This window comes from Phaethon aethereus, assembly GCF_964289735.1.
Source record: "Phaethon aethereus genome assembly, chromosome: 11".
In the NCBI taxonomy this organism is placed as follows: Eukaryota; Metazoa; Chordata; class Aves; order Phaethontiformes; family Phaethontidae; genus Phaethon; species Phaethon aethereus.
The window spans coordinates 6,369,479-6,392,414 of NC_138587.1; the positions used below are offsets into that span (position 1 = coordinate 6,369,479).

Sequence of the window (22,936 nt, forward strand, 5' to 3'; positions counted from 1 at the left end):
TGCAGATCCTTTAAAAAGTTTTCACAGAAATGCTGGTATAAAACCAAACTCCTGTTTGTTATTTTTATGCTTATTCCTTCAAGCTTTGAGTGACTCCGAGTGCTGGAACATGATGAGACTTTGCTCTCCCAACAGACACACCAGGAAACTCTGAGGTCATTTCAAGCATTATAACTTTTTCCCTCTTCCCCCCAGCTGCATGCAGGCCCCTTCCTTCCAGAAGGACAGGCAAAGGCTTTTATTTTCCTGAGATGTGCCTAGTTAGGGCAGCTTCATATCTCATTTAATATTTTTATCAGGCCATGCACATTTACGGGCCAGACGGTTATATCAAAGTCAGTGAAGCAATGCTGATCTAAGGCAGCTGAGGATCTGATCCTAAATGCCTTCAGGACTGAAGGAAAAAAAACCCACCTAAATGCTGCAGAAAACCTGAGGTCAGCATATGGGCTTCAATATTGAGCTTTGCAATCTCTTACAGGCTTATGAGTTACAGAAAAGAGGTTTGGCGGAGAAAAACTCAAACACCCTTACAGGAAATTACTGGTGAAGCTTTATAGCTGGTTAGCTGCAGCTCAGGTAGGGATTTTGAGATTAAATTCTCTTTCAAGTGCAATGCTGGTTCTCTGGACTCGCACACCTGCGAAGCAGCGCTGCTGCCTCTGAGGCACCGGTCAAAAGCAGGAGGGCAGGATTTTGGGCCCCCCGTGCCGCAGGCTTTGAGGAGGCTGGGTCAGCGTGGCAAAGGGACAGCATTTTCCAGTCGACCACGTGTATCTTGTGAGTGGGAACATTGCTCTTTTGCTTTTTGTTATCGATAGGATTTTCTTCAGCGCTCTGCTTGAGCCACTGTGGGGTGATGTGCCTGTTTCAGGATAAATGATCCAGTCCGTGTTATAATGACGCACTGCAGTCCAATTTCTCACTTTTAAAACTGAAGGTTTAAAGCTTTGTGTGCTGGCCATTTATTTAGTGAAAATGGTTTCCCTTCTGTCTTGTCACTGGATGCATCAGTGCAGTTTCTTTTTCTGCCTGTAAGATATCTTCCAGAGCTTATTCACCTGCCGGTGAAGTTGCATTTCACGTGGTTTCCCTGCGAGGAGCTTATGGCCATACTGTGCGCAGCTCGGACCGGGTCCCCGGTGCCACATGCGGTGTTTCCCAGGCGGAGCCCCTGGGGGTGCTCAGTAACACCCATGCCTGAGATACCTTGAGAGGAAGGGAAGAGGGTTGCTATTTCTAAAAGATTTCTTGTGGCTTGTGGGGCTTGGGGTATTAAAGATGTGAAGCCTTGCTGGGTGGGGGGGTGGTTTTAAAGCTTCCAGCAATGTGTATTTATGTGGGTGCAGGACCCTCCACAGCCATCCTGTCCCTGGGCAGGTCGCAGTTACCCACTGGTGCAGCGCGGCCGTGCCCGCAGCGTGTGCACGTGGGCTGCTGAAGCCCAAATCATGGTGCATCCCACATGAGAGCAGCTGGGATGCATGTGCAGACCTCCGAGCATTTCAAAGGCAGAACCAGCCCCAGTTTTGTTTCAAAACTACATGCAGCTTATGTATAGTCCTCTCTTCTTTGGCCACTTTCTCTAGTAGCGAAGACTCCAGACCTTCTTAAAACAAAAAAAGCTTAAAAATAGGAGTCAGTGACAGATACAGCCAGCTATGCCAAGTGATGGCTCTGTAATTTGCCCAGTTCTGGGAGGTGTAATCTGGTCTGGAGGGAGTGCAACATGTTTGGGTTTGCTTCTGACCCGAACCCTTCATGATTTCCCATTTCTAAGCTATGCCTCAGGAGATATGTTATTCTGTCAGCTTTTTTTTTTGGCTTAAGTTTTTTTGAGGTTTCCTGTTTACACCCTGTCTAATTACTTTTTTCTTATTTTTTCCTAACTGGATGACACACATGGATGTCTAAAAATATTGCATGTAATGACCAGCTTCGAATAGGGAGGATGTTTCTGCTGAAGAGAAGTAGCATAAATATCCTGCATATGTTTCATTTTATTTTCAAATAAACATTCAGGCTCAGGATATCACAGCAAATTGGTTTAAGTAGCCAAGAAGTAGGTTTTTTTCCGTCTGCCTTGTTTTTGTTTTTTTTCTTCTTAGAGGCCTGATGTTTTGGAAAATCTGCCCCAATGACTTTAGGTGGAGAATTTGTCTTAATTTTTCTGTCACAAGTGAGATGGAGGAAATAATTGAGGCTTTTTTCCCAGCTATATGAAACCTTTCTGAACATTTTAACCTGCTGTATAGGATTACAATCTCACCCTGTGCAGAGATTCTGAGACTCATGTGTTTCTTCTCCTTCATTATCTGCCTTTTTCACTGAAGATGTGGGTAAATCAGGTTCTTGCTGAAAGCCTACTGCCAATACCTACCTTTAAGTTAGGAGGGCTGCAATATTTTGATATTACTGCATTTCTGCATTGGATGGTATTTGCAGTTCATTCCATTTTTGAGTTTTATCTTGCTTACTTGTGTGCAGAGCATATGAATGACTTTTGGGGGGGAAGTAAGAATCCAGCATCTCTGTATCTCAGTATGGTTTTGCCAAAAGTGAGGCTGTGTATTACATTGCTCCACAAATTTCCTATTGGAGATGATACAGGGATGCTTCACAAATTTCATGCTGCTACTTCTTTTACTGGATGATAGCTTAAATATTAGCAGGCTTTTAAAAATAACTCCTAAAGAGACCAACTTGGAGGCGTATTGCAAAAATATAACAAACTTTTTAATTTGTACAGACAATGCAAAATCAATGAGAATAAGCTGAAAACATAGATGTGTGTGTATATATAGCTCAAGACTGCGCCACCTCTGAACTGAGCCAGACAGCTGTGCTCATCTCATGATGGATTGGTCCAACTACATAGAAAATCAATTATATTGTTCAGATTAGCAATGAGTACTGAATTAAAGATGAGAATGTATCTGCAAGAGGCTCCCAGGGTGTTAGGTCTTTGAGGAGCCCAGCACCCCGAGGGCCGGGGAACCAAGTACAAGTCCTTTCCCAGAGCCCGAGGAAACAAGCCTGTGAGCGGATGTGCTGCGGGGAAATAAATCAGGCTGGTGTCATTGGGGGAGTTAAAAACGAGTCCTGTGTTGCTTCAGCTCCAGGAGCTCAGGGTCTCTGCTTGCTGAGCTGGAGGCAGTCTTCCATGGCCAAAATCCTTTGTGTCCAGCGATGCTATGGTGATGAAGCCCTCTTCATCAGGCTCTCCAGCTTTTCTTTAGGCAAGAGGAGAGGACTAGACCGTTGCTACCTGTGACTGTGCTGGAGCGAGTGGCATTGCTGCGCTGCTGTCACGTCGCATCTCTGCATCACTGCACTGGGACAGTATGGGGCCGGTGGGCGGCGATTGATACTCCAGAGCTTGTGAGGTGGTCGCGCGGCCGCAGTAGCCTCTGAAGCGTTGGGTTCTGCCCCCCGTACAAACGAGGCTTGCGAAACGTGAGTACTGTCTTGTGTATAGGAGCCCTGCCTGCACGGGGGCCAGCTCCATGGGAGGAGAGTTGTCTCCTGGAGATGACCTCTCTGGTGGGCGGCATTCCTGATGCAGGATGGGCTTGTGTTGTGCTCTGATAGTAATTGGGAGCTATTTGTTTCTGAGACTGTACATACGGAGTAAGCCAAGTGAAGTGCTCTCTGCCCCATCAGGAATGGGGTGGGGATGCTTGGAGTGAGCGTTTGTGCAGCTGCAGGAACCACGGTGCTGGTTGCTGAAGGCTTTGGCCTGCGAGAGGAGGATGGGGCTGATGTTTGGACCGTCCAAGTTAACACCGCTTTGTGTAGGGATTGGCGCCTGCAAATGCAAAGCTGGTAGTCACCCCGGCAGATCTGCATTCCTCGACTGGGCTGTCGTGCCACGCAGTGAGTATCCTCTCAGCCCAGGTGGAGAAGGCATCTTAGCAGGGATGTAGCCCTCAGGTGTGCATGTGTGGGCTGGGCAGGAAGAAGGGCAAGCAGCAAGTGGAAGGGGCTCCAGAGCCCCTTTCTTCCTTGAGCCACAGCCAGCAGCAGACAGTTCATGGCTCTGGACGTTGCTGTTGTGTCCTACCATGCGGCAGAGCGTTCCTGGGGTGACAGGAGCCCATGGCCACATAAGAGCTCTGGGAATGCAGGTGGGAGCTGACGGGTTTGTCACAGTAATGGCATTTCACGGTGCTTTATTGCCGAGCACCCTGGTGTCTTCTGCGCCTTCCCAATTGAGCTTTCCAGTATTCTGGGATGCAGCTGTATGATTTCTTCTGAGCTGGGATTCCTGGAGACTCAGGTACTGAATGTTATCTGTATCTATAGCTGTAAATCAGACTTTTAAGCTGCGTCCTTACGTTTTCTCATCAATAAAATTGGGGACAACTTTATCTTGCCTATTTTCATGGGTGTGATGAGGTTTAATTACTTTACTTTCAAGGTGCTTTGCAATTACCTCAGATAGCTGAACAGAAGCAGAGGTTATGGTTGGTATTTGTTTTATGTTTTAATTCCTGGCAACCTTCCTTTTTCCTCAGCATAAGGCTTTGTTGGGTGTTTGCTATAATAGAAACCTTTTTTACTTAACAATAGACAACTGAGGCAATTAAAACAGAAATGATTAATGTGATTTCACTGGGTGAAAGCTAAAGGAGCTAGCGATTAAATAATGGCAACCCTTGTGCTATCTCAGAGCAACAGATGGAGAATGATTTTAAAAACACTATTGGATCAGACACTTTGAGGGGGGCAGATTGGTAACAGTATGTCAGAGCCAGAAATACGCACCACCTTGAAGGGTGCGCTGATGAAATGATTAATTGATGGTAACGTGCAACTTATTTATGAGTGTGCCATGACAGACCTTCGACTCTCAGGAACAAATGGACCTGTGATGGGATCGTAATGGGTTTAAGGGCTCCAGGCGGCGTGTTTGGCGAAAGGATAAATCACAGGGAGCAAGCTGGAAGCCAGAATTGGGATGGTGCAGCTTTACTTCCAAAACACGAAGGAAAAAGCTGGAAGCGGTACCTTGCCGGGAGTGCAGGGCATGGGGCTGGTGCAGCTTTGGGACGATGGCTCCACAGAGTGCAGCATGGAAGGGTGCAGCACAGAGGGGTGCAGCTACGGTTTGCACGGAGAACATCGCTGCTGTCTTTGTGGTGGTGCAGCCTCTGCTCTGCACCCCTGCATGCACGACAGGTCACTCTTCATCTGGAGCTTCTGTACAAATTTGCGTTCATAGCAGTAGGAGGAATGAAAAGGAAGGGATTTCTTTCAGCTAGACTCGCTCTGAAAATGGTCCTTTTACCGCTATTGCTGTTTTGGTGAGCTATGTGATGATACGTGTTTAGCAGTGCTAGAAGATGCCAGCGCTGGTGCTACGGATGCCGTAACTCTGTTTTCCCGGACACTAGACAAAGTTGTGCCCACAGACACTTGTCTCTGACCTGTTTGCAGAGCTCCTTGGGAGAGGGGCTCCCTCCTGGCTTTTGGTCAAAATGAGCTCAATTAGTTGAAACAATAAAGCTTTGTTAATTTGGCTTCTTACAGCTGAAATGGGATGACTGGTGACAGAAGAAGCTGTGTCTCAGCAGCCCTCACTGTGCAAACAGCCATGCGTTGAAACGGGGGCAATGCTGCGGGGAGGTGGGAGGTCTTTTCTCAGTTATGCTGCAATTGGGTATAAATTGTACTTATTTTTAAGTCATTACAAGGTCTGGATGTGCGGCATCCTGGGGCAGGAGGTGATGAGGGGGTGCTGGTGGCAGCGGAGCTCAGCCCTGTTCTTGTACCCATCCCTGCAGATCCGGAGGGATGTGAAAGGAGAAACCGCTGTGTGTTGCTGTTTAATTCCTCCGGGAGCCCCTGTCAAAGCAAACCACCCTCAGCCTCTGCTCACAGCTCAGAATTTATAGTCTGCAAGAAGCTTGTGCTGTCAGGGAAATGAGTTAACTCTGAAGCTGGGAGAATAAATATAAAAGTCAGGTTTCCTTCACCAGCTCTGGCCCAGAGAGCGTTGCAAAGCCAGCCCTTGCCGAAGCTGCCAGGAGACCCGGAATTAGAACAGATTTTAAATAATGTAAAAGCTTTCATGAAAATGTATTAGATTTCAAAGGGCAGATATTAAAAGGGCATAATGTGCAGCTATTCCTGAATTGCTTGCCTTTTAAAGAGAGAAAGACACTTTGTTTGCAAGAGATGTGTGACATGAAATAGGTGGTCCAGATATAACATCAGAGGTTGTGAGGTTCATCCCGTTCATAACAGTTCAGTTCAGGCACCTGCCTTGATGTGTACAAGCACCTATATAAGAATCCTGTGGAGGCAACGACTTCTAATACTTGTGAGAAGTTATCCAAGGGAGAACATTAATGCGCTGGTAGATACTCCATCTAGGCTAGAGACCAGGTCCTCTGTCAACAGAGCAAATGCAGATTGACCCATCTGCAGGGAGGTTGGATAGATGGGGGTTTCCTGGGTCCCTGGTCATCTCTGCTCCTCGCCAGAGCAAAAGGGCATTGCTGCCACTTGTGGCTATGGTACTAGCCAGGCTGGTTCATCCTCAAATTAAATTCTGGCACCATTTATGTTGTTTTTATCTGATCCTGAGCGCCGCTAAGCACCCTTATTTCCAGCTTGAAGTTGATGGAAGCTGAGGGTGCTGAGGCAGCTCCCCAGACCGAGTCCTTGGAGAAGGACGCTCAGCTCGGGTACGGAGGGGATTCACTTATCGGTACAGATCAGATGCTTGCTGCCCACTGTCCTTGCCCCTGAGCCAGACGTGGTCCTGTGCGAGCCCGGGAAGCTGCGGATCCTGCCCTTCCTCACGGCGCTGTCTTGCTGTCTTTGCAGATGACAGAGGGCAGGCACTGCCAGGTGCATCTCCTCGATGACAGGAACTTGGAGCTGCTGGTTCAGGTACAGACCCCTCTTTTGGGCACTGGTAGCACAGTGCCAGATTTCTCCACTTATTTTCTTTAGCAGTGCTTCTTGGGGCTGATGCATAAGTGATGTTTGAAGAAAAGCTCTATCATTTGCTAGAGCAACTCCTAGAAGTGGAATAAATGGGCATGCTTTCAGGGATGCACGCCCCTCCTCAGACCTGAATTAGCAGGAGGGTTTCCCTTGGGTGTTGGTGCACGGTGGGCAAAATATCTGCCATCGGTTCTGCATTCAGTTTTTCATCTGCTTTCACCAAAATGCATAAAGCGTATTAAACGCACCCCTCATGGTGGTGTTTTTTTGTAATTTAAAAGGGAAGAAAAGTCTGTATTTTGGGGATGTGTTTTATTCCCATAACAAAACCCAAAGCACGAGATCCTCTAGCACACTATATTTTCTTAATTGAGACATCCCTCCTGCTGTAAGTGCAGGGAAGCCTGAGCTGCTGCCTTTCTCTCCCAGAAAGAGGAAAGCAGTGGTTGGTCTGGGTGCTTCAGCCTGATGTCATGGGTTAAGTACATAATTGCCTCGCCGTGCTCCGCACGTCCCACACAGCTCCACAGAGACACCGAATCCAACTGCCCCGAGTCTGATGGAGCCATTTCTATATTGAGCTGTACAACAGGGTTTAAACTTGGCCATGTGTACTTAAATGTCAGTATTTGCCGAGAAAATTTTTATTATATATGAAAAGCCTGGACTGAAATTAATTAAATTATTTTTATCCTTTCAATAGCCCAAACTTTTGTCTCGGGAATTACTGGATCTGGTGGCCTCACACTTCAACCTGAAAGAAAAGGAGTATTTTGGGATAACATTTGTAGATGATACGTAAGTATGTTCATTTATTTTCAACAGCTGTGTGATTATTGAAATGTGAAACCTATCCTAGATACTGTGGCAGCTCAGTGTGGTGGAAAAATGACTTTTTTGAAGAAGAAAGATTTTCCAAACTTGTGCTTGTGCACAAGGAAAGGGGAAGGCACAGAGCAGAAAATATTTGGAAAATATCTTCTGGGCACAAACCAGAGAATACTTGTAAAATACCTTCCTGATGCTTTCACTTCTCATGTTTGTCTCACAAGGTGAAAAAACTGATTCAGTAATAATTTCCCATGTGAAAACCCTCGGCTTTCCTACTCTGCACTTTTAGTAACAACAAAAAGGTTTTGCATTTATTTTCAAAATTAATTGCTCCTATTGCTTTTCACTTTAATCTCAAATGTATTATTGAGTCCTTTAAGCCCAAACTTCCCTAGCAGCAGTGGAGTTACGAGAGGTTAGTCCTTCCCGAACTTCCTTCTAGTTTCCCTATTACTTTTAGGTATCCGAGCTATTCTGCAGACTATTGAAAAGAGCTGCAGAAGCGGCACGTGCTGGAAATGCACAACCCTCCCTGGCCGGCAGCAGGCACGCGGACGTGTTGGGTGCAGTTTGTGATCGCTGCTGATGCGAGTGGGGCAGCTCCGGCAGCCGCTGCCCATCGCCTGCCACCCTCCGCCGGCAGCGGCCGCCGGGCTGGGTGAGGTGCTACGGCCAGGCTCCGGAGCGCCGCGGGAGATCCGCTTCCGTGGCGTTAACCCGGAGTCGGCTGAGTTAATTGAAATCTCAGCTGGTGTTTAGATTCCTCTGTCAGCGTTGCAGTGAAATGCTCCCCCACGTCTGCTGGGTGTGGGACCGAAACCCACAGGCAGGACTCTGCTCCCCAGGGCCAGCGTCTCCAGAAGAGTTACCTTCAGCTCCCCAAAAAAGCTGGAGCAGAGCTGCTTAGGGCAGTGGGGAAATGGAGTTGTGCAGTAATACAGCCCCTAAATAAACCTCTTCTTGCCCAATGGGAATAATACTAGTCCCTGCTGCTCTCCATCGGTGCTTTTCACAGTGTCCTGGATGGAAGCCTTCACCTACAGATCACGTCGGAGCCGTGTTTGGGGCCACCCTGCCAAGGCAGTTCCCGTCTGCAGGTGCAGGACTGGCCCTGGGGAAAGGGATGGTGTTTTCGGAGCCGGTAGGAGCCACTCGCTCTGGGGCCCTGACCGCAGAACTATGTGATTTTTACCAGCCGCTCTCATCTTGGGCTCTCCCTATTTGCCACATCCTTGTACTTTCAAGTGTTGGAAAATACTTTCTTCCAGCTCTTCTGTAAATCCCTTGAGGATGCTGTTTGCACTTGGCTTATTTTTTCCCCCAGAAGAGCTGCCATGAAATTCTTCTGGAGGTTTTTGGTTGCTGGCGCTCCCTCACGGTGAGCTTTAAAGTGCTGCCAGGGGAATACCTAAAAGCTGTTGGCTTCCCCAGAAACACCAGTGGCACTCCAGAGGCTGCCTTGGGTGTAAGGCTGCTGGGCTGGGTGCTTGGAGGGAGCGTGTGGCCTCTGGAGGGCACCCATGCCCCAGGCTTTTCAGGGCAGCCACAAGCTTCGTGCACCCAGGATCCTCAGGGAGGTTATTGGGAGTTTGGGGGCATTTTTGTTTTCTTTCTGGTTTCCTTCCAATTTCAATCAGGGCAGCCACTGCAGAGAGAACTGTATTGTACAGCTGCCTCATTAAATGAGTGTGCCTGCGGTAAACCCTTCTGCTCCAAAATGGGGTTTTATGTCACGCTGGGGATTGGTGCAGAACAGACGTGGGAGATACGGCCGCAGAGCTGTGTGGTCCCTGGGTGGCAGAAGAGATCAGACCCATTTCTGCTGTAGGCAAATGTCCAGCCTCTGCTACAGATCAGGTCGCCCCGCTAGACATGAGAAAATGGAAGCATCCGCATCTATAGCGAAGGAGTATTTTGATAATATTTTGTTTTTCTGGGAGCCATGCTATCACTTCTGTGCTGCAGCTGCAAATACGACTGCAAAGAGCATTCTCTACCATCCCAAAGTGAATTACATCAAAATCTGAAAGTTAGGCAAAAAAAGGAAATAATTTTCGTTTTTTGTCTGCCTCAGAGTTGAATGTTCCACTTTTTTTAAAGTAACGCTTGGAGTAAAGGACAAGAAGAAATGGCCTCAAGTTGCACCAGGGGAGGTTTAGATGGGGTATTAGGGAAAATTTCTTTACTGAAAGAGTGGTCAAACATTGGGACAGGCTGCCCAGGGAGGTGGTGGAGTCACCGTTGCTGGAAATGTTTAAAAAAGTATGCGTGGCACTTCGGGACATGGTTTAGTGGGTGTGGTGGTGTGTTGACGGTTGGACTTGATGATCTTAAAGGTCTTTTCCAACCTTAATGACTCTATGATTCTGTGAAACTTGACCATTGAAAAGACCCCATTTCTGCATTTCCTGTCCCAGTTCTTAACCACTTCCCCAACCTCTTCTGCAGAGGTCAGAGCGTCTGGCTGCAGCTGGATCACAGAGTCCTGGACCATGACTTGCCCAAGAAACCGGGCCCAGCAACTTTGTACTTTGCTGTTAGGTGAGTAATTGTTTCCACGGAGAAAACATTACCACTTGGGTTTATTTGTTCCCAGGGGTTTTTGTTTAAAATAACTGATTACAGATTTGATAAAGGAAATAAATGTCAAAGCCATATCTTATTTTTAGAAGGAGATTAGGTGCTGGATAAGTGCTGCTCTCTTTTGTATTTAACTATGAAATAAAGTTGTTTGGAACCTGCTACTTTTTAAACAGTTACTAGGACATTGTTCCTAGGGTGTTTTTTTTTAAAACCCCATATTTTAAATACCTACTTTGCCTGACTTGTCTTTCATAGTGCTAAATTTTAATACAGTTTGTTTAAACAATTGTACTTGCTTTTTCTTCTTAGGTTTACTTAAGGGTTGTCTGTACTTGAAAGAGATTGCTGATGGCTTCTTTGCTCACACAGCTTAAGCCAGTCCCCAGGAGAGAATAAAATCCCTGGCAAAGTGATGATTTTGGCCAATGTAATTGCATTACTTTAGGGCTTTTGCTGGCGAAGCTCTGCTGGTTAAGGGCCTGAAAAAAAAAGTCCTACGAGACAGAGCTGTGCTGCCAGAAAAGACCAAGCATCATATTCTTAATATTGTTGGAGTTTTTGTTTTCCTTACGGTCTATGAGGAAAATGAGAGCAGACTGACCTCATTTGCTTTTCATATCTCAGTAAATTTATGCCTTGTGTGCTTAATTATTTGAAGGATTTCCAAGGCAGAGCCTCTTGTGTAGTTGGGTCGGTTGGCACCATTGCCTTGCCATGTCCTCCACACCCTGGTCATTGAGGGAACAGTTCAAACAAGCGGCACTTTGTTTTTGCTGAATATGTGCTTATTTGTGATGGAGTTCAGAGCTTCTCCTCCCTTCCCCACTTTTAACAGAAAGAAAATAATCCATTTTCAAAGGGATGATGTGCTCTTCAATATATTGAGGATCTGGGAAGCTAAAATCTGACTGCCCAAGCAGGCTGTGAAGGCGATCATATGACTCGACTATTTCCTTGGTTGGGATTAATGCTGTTGGCTTGTGATGTTCATTTTGACCTTCTCTGTTGCAAGGTGGTCTACAGGACAGGGTGTGAAGAGACCTGGGCAAGAGTTAATGTGTCAGGAGTGGGCTTGGAAAGATCAGCTTCTAGAAGCTAATTTTAAGTCTCGCTACTCCAGGGTCATGCGATCCAAAACAAGCAATTAGGAGCCAAGGAGGTGGGCAGTGAGTGAGAAGCAGAGCAGGAAGAGGAGGATGCAGAAATAATTAGCAATACAGAAACCATGTGATCTGTAGAAAATAGATATTCCATCAGAAAAAGCCACTTAAACTGCAGCGCTCTACTTTGTTACAACTTTTTGGATAAGTAAGGACTCCAGGCCTTTGCTTCCATGGCATATGCCTTGGGTGGTTAATTCAGAGACTTATCTCGTGTGAACACATATGCCTTGTTGTAGCCTATTCCTTAACTAAACTCCCATGAGAGCAGCCGGAATACATGGTTACAGCTGTGTGCGCCTGTGGCTTGAACGGAAAAGGGTGGTTGGGCATGGGGCAAGTGGCATGGAGAGGCTGGGCACAGAGCTCCAGCTCCTGGCGCTCATTCTCCAGGCTGGATGGTCTCTGGCCATGCACAATGTGATGCTGTTGTAGCTGCAGGGTGTCCCTCAGGCTGCGAGCCCTCCTGCGCGGGCCCTGCCTTCCACGTGTTTGAAATAGGTTCAGCCACAAATAGAATAAATACTGCTTCAGCGTCACTTTCTTTTGAGATGTAAGTATAACAAGGCAGGGTGATGAGCTGCTGTTCTCATAACAAGTGGCAAATGTGCAACAGCATCAGTTCTCAGTGTCTTACAGCACTGCACTGGACAGTTTCCAGTAGCAATACTGGAAATGGAGGGAATCCTCAGATACCTGGTTATGACCCTCCTTTTGTTCATAACTGACCTTTTGCTGTTCGGTAATGAAACACATGATAATCCGTTCAGGATTTTTCTTCAGCTGGCATAAACTCAATCCAGTCATCTAAGTCTTCATATGGTACACACAGTTGGTGAAGGGCTCTAATTTAGGACTTGTAAAAGTGTCATTCTAGTTTCAAGGATGCTGACAGCATCAGGAAAAAAAAAAGCAGACCATACACTTTGTGTATGGTGCTCCCAAACACGTGTCATCCCCTGAACGTCCTTATCTCTGCGGTCCAGTGTTCCCCATCTGTACTGTGGTGATAAGAGCATACAGTTAGTACCACAGAAGAAATAAAACACCACAGACCTGGCTGGGGCAGGGGGCAACACCTCCCCAGTGCCCTCTTCCTAAATCCATAGATCCTAGTCTCCTGCTCTGTGCCAGCAGTGACTGGGAGCTACCTCTCTCTTCAGAGCCAGGGGCACTATCCTGCTCCTGAGGATGTCAGGTATGTCTGACTTTTAGTTGAAAGAAACTGCAAGTGCAAATGAGGTCATTAGTTGAGGAAAATCACCTTTTTGGTGCAACATAGGGAGGAAGGCTTTAGCAGGCTGAGGAAAGTTCATGCTGTGAAGGGCTGGTCTGGCAGCAGGTTAGGAAAGGATGAAGAGTGAGGCTTCTGCCTCTGCTCTGCATTTCTGGAGAGAAGCACTAAAGCATATTTTAAATGAAGTTTAGCAAAGCTGTTGAAAAAATTATATCGGGTGTGATCAAGAAAAGGTGGAAATACCTGTGGCTCCTACCGTTCTTGGTGAAAGGTGAGTCATGGAAATATAAAATAGACCTTCAAATGTCTGGGGCAGGATGCTGGGCTTCGGTCTGCCCCTTGGGCAGGCTGCATGCCTTCAACATGGGTAAATTATCTCCTTATCCTGCAGAGGCGTTCTGGGCAGTGCTTTAAAATTAATTTGATGGAACATGCTGTAGGAATGCTAAATATTAAAACAATTACTATTTAATGTATTGCTTGTCTCAGGTTGCAGCATAAATATTACATACATTCCTAACAAGTGCAGTGGGTGCTAGCTTTACTGCTTCCTACCATGCGCTCTGTGCTGCTGCTGTGGACTTCTTCCAATGTCTTGCAAACCATCTGTATCAAGGGATCAGTCGCTGGAGCCTGAGGCTGTGAGGAGCTTTAGGAACACCATGGGGCTGTGGGAGGGATTGGCCTGGTTCTGATGAACATAGTGGGCTGCATGCCCTGTGCTGGTCATCCAACCCTCCTGCTATCAAAGGCAAGACACTGAGAAGCCCTGGTGTGGTCTGCAGTGCTGAGGCAGTGGTGGTGGTGGCCCAAGTCTCTGCATGGCTGGAAAAAAAAAAATTGTACCCTCTGTCTAGCATTGGGTGGGAGAGTCTGGACCCAATGCGTTCATCCTCCATAAGGAGCTGAAGCACAGGTATCCTGCTTTCAGATCCAGCTAAAGGAGGAATGACAGGACCACACTTACACAAGTTTTTGTCTCTTAAAACTGACTTGGCAGTTCTGTACTCCTCAAATTGTAGACGTGTTTTCTCCGCACCATTTAATGCATCTCAGCACCGTTTGGTTTGATGCCCCGAGTGAGCCAGAGAAGCACCCAGAGAGGTTGTGTGTGATTTTGCAGAGCGCCAGTGGCATACGAGATGTTTGGTGTAGGTCTGTAGCAAGCTGGGACCCATCTGCTAACCTTGGCTGGGCCAGAGTAACCAGTAACGGGATTGCTTTTGCTGGTGTGTGCCTCTGATGCACCCGTGGCCCTGGGCAGAGGAAGCCGGGGCCGGGGAGGAAGGCAGCGGGCGCTGCGCAGAGTGGTGCCTGTAAGGCTGAGCCCGTTGCAGCCCTTCTGCGTAAGCCCCTGGTTTTGGGGCTCCCATTGTGATTAGGATGGATGCGCCCGATGGGATGGAGCCAACCCCAAAGTGTTCCTCATGGGATTTTTTGCTTGTCCCGGTTTGCTTGGAGCGCAGTTAATAGCTCTCAGCCCGTGGCTGCTCTCTCCTCCTAGAGGAAGGACGGGGCTGCGGGGCTGCTGCCAGCCCCTCTCCCCAGCACAGGGCCGGGCCGGCTTCCCGACCTGCAACAGGCCGTTTGCAGTTACCTTTTCCCCTTCTGTGGCTTTATATGCATAGGAGGGATGGGCTTTGCTCTTTTAGTGTTTGACAGGATTTTCAGATGAGATGAAAAGTCATCAGATACCTGTGATCTATTGAACAAGGAGTTTGTTGTTCCCTGTGTGCTGTCGGCCCGTGATTTTCTGCTTGTTTCTTCCTAATAGGCAGGAAATTAAGTGCAGTAGCTCATAGTTCCTCTGTGCTATTTTACTACTAGAGAACAAAACATTGAGGAAATAAAATGATTCGGGAGAAAGGTGAAACCTATTCAAGAAAGTAACTGTTTGGAGTTTTTTAATTTTTCAGGTTCTACATTGAAAGCATTTCCTTTCTCAAGGACAAAACTACGGTCGAGCTGTTCTTTCTGAATGCCAAGTCTTGTGTGCACCAGGTAAGACCCGATGTTCTGTTGGAGCTCCTTATTGTGCATCTCCCATTTATTGTTCCTCTGCCACCTACACAGTCCTGAAAACTCACTAGGAGCTGCATCTAATTTCTAGATCTTACTGAGGTATTAAAATCTCAGCATGCTTTCTCCTCTCCTTCACTTACATGCTGATGCTCCAAGGAAATGGATAAGGATGATGACTGTTTCCTTGTCCTGTTTTCTCAGCCCCGCTGTGTGCTCACTGCACTAGAATAAGTCTTAAATACTCAAAAGCTTTTTAAGTTGTTTGAAATTTGGGTTGTAACTTCACAGGTGGGCTCTGTCTCAGTGCCGTATCGGTCTATACACTGCATAGTAAACGCTCAAGGCAAGCATCTCTTTACTGAGCTCAAGTCAAACTTGTCTCAAGAACAAAAGCCCTGTGAGGAAGGTCCTGTAGTTTGGGGGAAATCAGTAGAAATCAGTTCCCTGATTTCCTACCTTAATTCAGTTAAGTAGCAAAGTAATAAACCCTATAAAGTAGTAATCAAAACTAGTTATTAAAATACTTTTTATATTTACTCTCTGGTTAAGCAGCTTCCACTGTTTTCTTGAAATGTTTGAATTGGTAGAATGTATTTTTAAAAGTTACTTCATGATACTGTAGACAAAAATCTTAAAAAAAATTAAGGTTGATCTGCTGCGGATTCATTCCTCTTGGTCTGAAAAAAAGGTGGTGTGGCAACCACCTTTGGCATGCCCCTGATAACCAGCAGTGCAATAGCAGCTGCAGTTCAATGAACTTTAGCACTGCCTGATGTTTCTGGGATTTTCCAGTTAATGTCAAACTCTGGCATCTGGCTTTTTTTTTATTGTGGTTCAGTCAGTCTAAAAGGGTCACTTGGTTCTTATAACCTTTTCTTGGAAAACAATCCTGTATCATTAGCTGGTGGTGGAGCTTGGTGTAGCCGGCCAAAGTTTTCACCTTTAATATGCTTCATATTTTAGAGGATTCTTATTCAGTATCCAGTATTTGTTATTTTATGGTGGGATCAGAAATGTGATGTGAAAGTGGTTAATGGCAAAGTTGTGACTGCTTTGTACAGGAATTGCTTTCTGGAAGAGTGAAGGAGCCTTTTTATAAAACACTGAAGTTTTAAAGATGTTTGAAGGACTTGAGGCCTCACTGGTTGAGATTAATAAGAAGCAAATCTCCATTTGGCATATCTGCCATTTTAAATGAAGGGTCTCAGCAACTTGTAGTTATCCTTTTAGGGAAAACTGGAGTACTTCAAACAAAGCGCAAATAATTTTGGAACTGGAAAGTGGGTCTGGTGTTAGGATGGAATGTGAAAAATGCCACTGCTATTGAAACAAACGCTGTCAACATGAAAACATTTGGTGCAAGTATATATGTTTATGTATATGCATAAAGCATAAGAGAAAGCAAAAGAGAGAAGCATAAAAAAACCTTTCCTCACTGATCATAGGCATGCATGTCATCAAACCCCAATAAGGAGTAATTTCTGGCCTGGGTAAATATTACTATTCAAGCAGCATAACTTTGTTTTACCGAAATGAAGTGCTGATAGCATGTGAAGTGCTGATGGAGCATGGAGTGCTGCGATAAGCAGACTGTGCATCGTTCAGTTGAGTTCAGGGCTTCGGAGCTGGGAGAGCTTGGAATGAAGGCTGGTTCGTATTTTGCCCCCATGGCTTGCAAGGTGTGTGCTCTAATTGGTAGCAACCCAAAATGCTGCCTTCCCTGTTCCTGCCAGCAAAACTGCCAGAAGCAGAGAGGGGTTTCTGTCACGTCCAGTTTCTGTGGGCAGCGGAGGGACGGGAGCATCGCTTCCTCCCAAGAGAAGGATCTCTGCGGGCAGTGCCGAGCGATTCAACACATAATGAAAACAGAGAGCCCCGGCTCTGCCTAGAGCACTTTCTATGCTGGGTGGCTTCGCAGCCCACCTTCAGCAGAAGCCGCAGCTAGTTCAGCAGTTCACTTTCAAGATGCATTTGGTCCAGGGGCTTTTAACCTTCAAATTAGGTCTTTTAAAAATATTTTATCCTCCTTGGTAAACTTACGGTCAGTCTCTAGGTTTTGAGTTGTGCATGAAGTGCCCACAGGACAGATTCTCATATTTAAGCCCACGGGATGTGGACAAGAGGATGCACAAAGGCACCTCGGATGCGCTCGCACAGCGTGTCCACTCCCACAGCGCTGCCAGGCTCCGCTGTGCTGTGGGGAAGGAGGCGCAGGCTGCGGGACGAGCAGTGTCGGCTTCTGGATGTGAGCAGATCGCCGGCTCTGGTGAAGCAAGTGGCTGATGCTCACTGATGACAGCAAGGAATGTTCCCTGGCATTTCTCAGTCATTAATCCAGCTCCAGGAGCTTAGACCTGCCTCAGCTTAGCTTTTCCCCTGCCTTCCCTCCTTTCCTTGCTGCATTCATGGAGTGAGGAAACCCCAGTGTCTTAAAGCAGCAACATACATACACGCAGCCCACGTGCTCAAGGGTGCTCATCAACGCACAGGGTGTGCTGGAGGATGCCCTACTGGGGCCGTATCCTAACCTGGATCTTTGCGTGAAGCTTCTGCTCTGTGTGGGCCAGGAATGTGGCTCAGAGGATAAATGCCGCAATACCTGGCGTGTGAGAAGACCTGTGTGGCTACGATTGCTTTTAAAAGCCAGTCGTTTTTTGCTTTCACAAAGCTCTTCCCAAAGTTTTCACAGTAGCTTGTTCCCCAGAGGGGACACTGTGAAAAGCCCAAATCCAGGGTGTTGCAAAGGCCTGATGCTTGAAGGAGTTTGTGTTTGTGCTCTTTTGGCATTCCTGAGCACTGGCACGTGTCGGGAGCCCATCAGTGTGTAGGTACCTGTGCTTCCGTGGCTTGGGTGCTTTAAAGGGAAACGATGCTCCCCTGAGCAGAGGGTGAGCGGGTGCTGTTGCCCTGTGTGCGAGGTGGTGCGTGTCAGGGCTCCCGCCAGCGTGTGGGACGCACCACGAGAGCCAGCCGAAGGCTTGGGCAAATACAGCCCATGCGTTGGCAAAGCTTCGTGCCAGTCCCTCCTCTGTGGAGGGGTTTTATCCGTCACGAGGTTCAGGGGCGGCATCATAAACCTATTTACGGTATTCTTTGAGAGATCTGCAGGCAATCCTGTGTGTGAAATCCTGTAAGTGGCTGTATCTAATCGAAGAGAATAGTATCTCCCTAACCAAGTCCAACATCTCCGGGTTTAGGCTGGAGGTGCTGGGCGGAGTGTGTTGGCCATCTTGCCCCACATGACTCCAGAGAGGTTTTGCTCCCAGCTGAATAAAAATTCAGAATAAATAATATAGCATATTAAATTTATCAACTATTAATTATTTAGTATATTACAAAATATGGATTCTGACTAATAAATAATGGAATAAAAACCTGCATAACAGTTCTGAAAAGGGCAAAGGCTGGCTTAGTTGTCTGTAGTGCACTGCCACACTCTACTTCCTCACCTTTCAGCTCCCCATTCCTTCCTGCAAATCTCTCTTCTTTCTTTTTGCAAATCTGGTACCGCTTGTCCCTGCCCAGGGATTGGAGGAATCTGGGGCTCGTGCATTTTGCAATCTCCGTAGACATTTTGGCAAGGGAGAGACAGGACAGACAATAAAATCTCTGCTGCCAAAAATGTATGTATTTCTACTTGCCACACACTCACCTACCTCTGTGTTCTATCTATATAGTCAAAGCCTCTTCGTGCCTCTGGCATCTTTGCTGCTACATGCCAGGTTTGTGCATCCTCTGCGACCTGTGGTGTTCCCTGCGCAGGCCCCCTCTGCCTTCTCTCGTCCCCTGCAAGCAGCTGGGGAGCCAGGGGGTCCCATTTGCCCAAAGCACAAGAGGGCTGAGACCTTATTTTTACTTTTGTGAATCATGTTTTAGTGGCGTTACAGCTCTGCAGCCGGAACAAAGAATCGCTGAGCACAAGGAGTCCATGGCTGTGTGTTTTCACTGCACTGCCATCTTAACCCACCACCATCAGCACTGACACGTCCCTTCTGCACAGCGTAATGTAACGCTGTTTTACGCGCCTGGAGAATAAACTTCCTCTGTGGGACTTGCCACAGCCCACTCAGCGTTTGCTGCCCTTGCCTTCCCCAGATCTCCTTGCATATGAACTAAATGCAACATTTGCTTTTCCACTTGTGAGAGCACCCTGTGTTGCCGCACCACTGGCACGTGTATAAACCTTGGCCTCCAGCTGACATAACAAATGCTGCCAGTGCTCTTGCCCTACCCTCCTTTCATGTCGAGCTGCCCGTTTTTCCCTGGTCTGATGCTGCAGTCCCCAGGTGCGCTCGGTCCTGTGTGGTCCAGCCAGCTGCCTGGCTCCTGCTCTCCAGCGTCGGTGGTCATTGGGTTGGAGCTTGGAGAAGCTGTATCTGCTGCCAGGAACAGCATAGGCCACCAAGCAGGAGGTGAGAACTGGTAAAACTTAGATCTCCAGGTCTATGGAAAGGTCTCCCAGTGACTTAGTTACAAGCTTGTTTATCTACATGTATTTTGGGAGAATGCAATGGCTGGAAGGATGCTTTTGTGTATGTCTGGGCTCTGTCTTCCCATGTGCCTCTCTTTTTCAAGGTTTTGAGAACTGTTGCCTGAAAACCTTCAGTGGTGACAACTTCAATTTAAAAGCTTTCTTTCCCGCTGCTGAACGTAAGAAGCTGGATTTAGATTTATAGCAATCTCTGAAATCTGCTGTACAGCTGGAATTTAAAATAGTGAAAGCCTAGCACTTGGTTTCAGGTGAAATTAATATCTCAGCATTGTGTTTGCACAGGGATAGGGGAGCTTTGTACCATGTTCAGCATCTTATTGCACAGCCCATGACCATAACTGGGATACTTTTAAGGAGGTGGGTCGGAACTGGTCACTCACATGTTGATGATAAATTTGGAAAGATAAATTAGTCTTTTCTTTTTTCAAAACAGCCAAGTTTGGAAAAATAACACTCCACTTGGCTAGCAAAGCCCTGTCAAGTTTATTATGCATTAGAACTAACCTCCCTACAGCTCTGCGGCCATACGGTTGATTCTTTGCCAGTCCTTAAAATATGCTCTGTAAACTAAGATCTTGGTCAAGTTGGCTGTGTTCCCCTTTTCCTCTCTATATTTGGGTGTCAGGGGGGTTATTTAATTTCCCATTTTTTCAAGGACTTGCAAGAATTGCTTTTAAAGAAGAAAAAAGGTAAAAGAAATGGAAGTTTTCAGAGGAGTCTGCAACTGTGATAGTTTTGTGAACGGCAATGCTTGTGAGCACTTGGCAGCCTGAAGGCCAGAGCTTACCAAGAAGAGCTGTTGAAACAGACCCCTGGTGTGAGCATAAAGTCTGGCTAGCTTCCAGCTCGTGGAGAACAAAGTGGTTGTATATCAGAGAGCTCTCGAAAGTTTTATAACAGATATTTCCTAATTCTCCCCCCTCTCAAGGGAGAGGGGAGTGTTCCCATGCAGCCTCATAATACTGTGTAGTCTGATCCTAGCCAAAGCTATTAAAACATGCCCTGTCCGTTGCCTCTATTTGCTGTTCCGCTCCTGAAGGTGGCACATGTAAAGCCCAGGACGAGGATCAGCAGACGAGTTGGCCTTCTGCACCTCCAGGGCTGTTGTCTTCCATGGGTGCTGGCAGCCACTTCCATGGCCCAAACGCCCCAGCAGCGTGTCAGCAGATGAGAAGGATGGAGCATGGTTATGCCTGTGAACAAAATGTGACAGGACGAGGAGGCAGGACCCCCATGCTGATGTAAATTGGCAGATCTCCATGGGGCCCCCCTACTTGTTACCCCATGAGACCTCAAATGGGGCTGCTCCGGTAGCTTGAGGAGGGACTTGGCCATGGTGTGACTATACTCCATGGCCATGTGGGTATAGTCGAGGGACTCCACACAACACCTCTGAGAGTGGTTGAGGCTGGTCCAAGGCTGTGTGCTGTAAAGGGTGATGGTGCCCCCGGGACCTGTTGAGGCTCTTCACAGAGGAGGTGGAAGTTGTGTCCCAGCTGGGCTAGCCCATTGCGTATGAAAGCTTTGCTGGTTTGCAGCCGAAGTTTCATACCTCGCATCATATGTCATACCAGTCACCACCTCCTCCTGGGTCTAACTACTGGTGTTAATTGCGATGGAGAGTTTTGCACCTTTGATCTCCTGGCCACGAGGTAACGATGCTGCGACAGCTCAGCCTGTTCTGTTGTTGGTGCGCGTTGGGTATCTCACCGTGGTGCTGGGGTAGGAAAGCGAAAGGCTGTGATTATACGTTAAGTCTAATGATACTTGCCATGTACCTGGCTCGCAAACAGGGAAGTCTTTATGTCCTTCCCTCATTCTCTGCTTTTACTCTTATGTTAATGCAAAAAAAGCACACTAAATATGCTCCTATTGCATTGAACTGTGCAGACAAGTCTGAGTCGTTTCTGCTGTCCTTGGAGTTTCATGTAAGTGTTGGCTGAAGCACAAAACACAAGCAAGGGAGATGGATGAGGGTGGCTGGCAGAGACAGCAAAATAAAGGGTGTAACAGAGAAACCTGAAGCCTTTGCTCACCACGAGACACTACCAGCTTTTTTTTTTTGTCTGGTTTGGCCTAAGCCACTGAGGTGGGAAGCAGCAGGTCCTGCCAGGAGAGAGCTGTGGTGGCCGCTGCATGTGCACTGAACTGTGTTTAGTCTCAGGTTATGCTCTTCTGTGGGTAGGAAGGGCTGTGGGGCTTAACGGATGAAATGAAAGATGTCATGGACCATGTAAAATGCTGTGAAGCAGCTGTGAGGCCTCCTGAGCCATCCAGGCTGCATTCCCCCATGGGCTAAGTGCAGTGTGAGTGCAAATCTGAAGTGGCCTTTTGAGCAGGGTCGGAAGGACCAGCCTTTACTTTGTTCCTATAAGGGCTCGCATTCTGCATTTCCTGCTGGTTTAGTTTTTTACTTTCCCTTCCTAATGTGCTGGAGGCGGACGCTTGCTTTGCTGCGCTTTTTCTCAGCCTCGTGTTTTTGTCTGTGGGAAATTGGTCCCAGTTGAGATGCTCAGCATTGTGGCGACCCCACCGGGATTGCTGTGAATGCTGGTAATCGGGACTGGTGCTTTAAAGCTGGAGGGTTATTTTTTTCTGCCATTGTTTGCCTCTTTGGTGTAATCACCCAGCGCAGCCACACCGACGGAGCAAGTTGTTGAATTTGCCTGACCTAGTTCCTCCTGCGCTGCTCAACTTGTGTTGTGTAACAGGTTGTGGCCAACAACCCCTCCCCAGCCCATCCCAGGAGCTCAGGCCACCTTGTGCAGGCTCTGCTCCCAAAGAAGCCTTAAATGCTGAAAAGCTGCTAAGCTTTCTGCACTGCAGGGACCTGCCTTTGCATCCTCTTGCTGTCCGGACACATCGCAGGGATACCAGATCCCTTGTGGGAAGTCACGGTGGTGCTGGGTAAGGGCACAGGTGCTGGCATCGCTTTCTTCACTTGTGTTGTGTCCACACCCAGCTAATTGCCTCCCTCAGCTTGAACACCTTGTAGATGTTTGGGTCCTTCCTCTCCCTCTGCCTAATTGCACCCTTCTTTCTCTCAGCTTTTTCTTAATCACCTTTCAGTAATCACAGGTAATTATGTTCAGTATTGTGGCTGTCTTGAGGCTATTCAATCATAGTGTGTGTATATTTGGGGGTGTCTGGTTAATACAAATTTTTTAAGGGGTTGGTTTGAGGGAAGAGGTATGTTAGTATCTCAGTTCTCAAATCTCCACGTGTGAAATGTTTTTGCTGTCAGTCTTTAACCTCTGGACGCTACATGTGCTTTCAAGAAACTATACCAGTTTTTGTTTCTTGCTCTGGCTCTAAAGAGTTAAAGATGGCAGTTCCTGTGTGTTGCTTGCTTTTTTTTCATCTGCTTTAATCTGAGTTTACAGTCTAAAGATTTTCTTAGCACAGTTAATGCTCATCTGACTATCATCATTCTTGATCTGTGTTTTCATCAGGATTTCAGACTTGTATCTCCGTGACAGTAAATTCTAGTGTTGTTGCTGTGTCTAATGAGGGTTCACTGCTCTATTCATGACTGAGCTTGTGATTTTTATCACGTTTATAAGCCTACGTCGGTGCAGCAAAAGAGCCCCTATCTTAATCGTGGGCTAAATTCTGCCCGTGGGCACTGGAGGCATGCATTGGTCTTCACTAGCT

The 22,936-nt window shown here is 47.1% G+C and overlaps 1 protein-coding gene across 1 annotated transcript in view; it reads left to right on the forward strand.

Annotated features, from left to right (window-relative positions):
- Positions 1–22,936, forward strand: part of FRMD4B (FERM domain containing 4B) — a gene marked incomplete at its 5' end in the record, with an annotated part of 83,202 nt that overhangs the window by 13,649 nt on the left and 46,617 nt on the right. The window contains 4 exons of the mRNA XM_082004725.1: positions 6,835–6,900; positions 7,661–7,755; positions 10,237–10,329; positions 14,685–14,769. Of these exons, the coding sequence (XP_081860851.1) occupies positions 6,835–6,900; positions 7,661–7,755; positions 10,237–10,329; positions 14,685–14,769 (339 nt within the window). The remainder of the gene's footprint in view (positions 1–6,834; positions 6,901–7,660; positions 7,756–10,236; positions 10,330–14,684; positions 14,770–22,936) is intronic.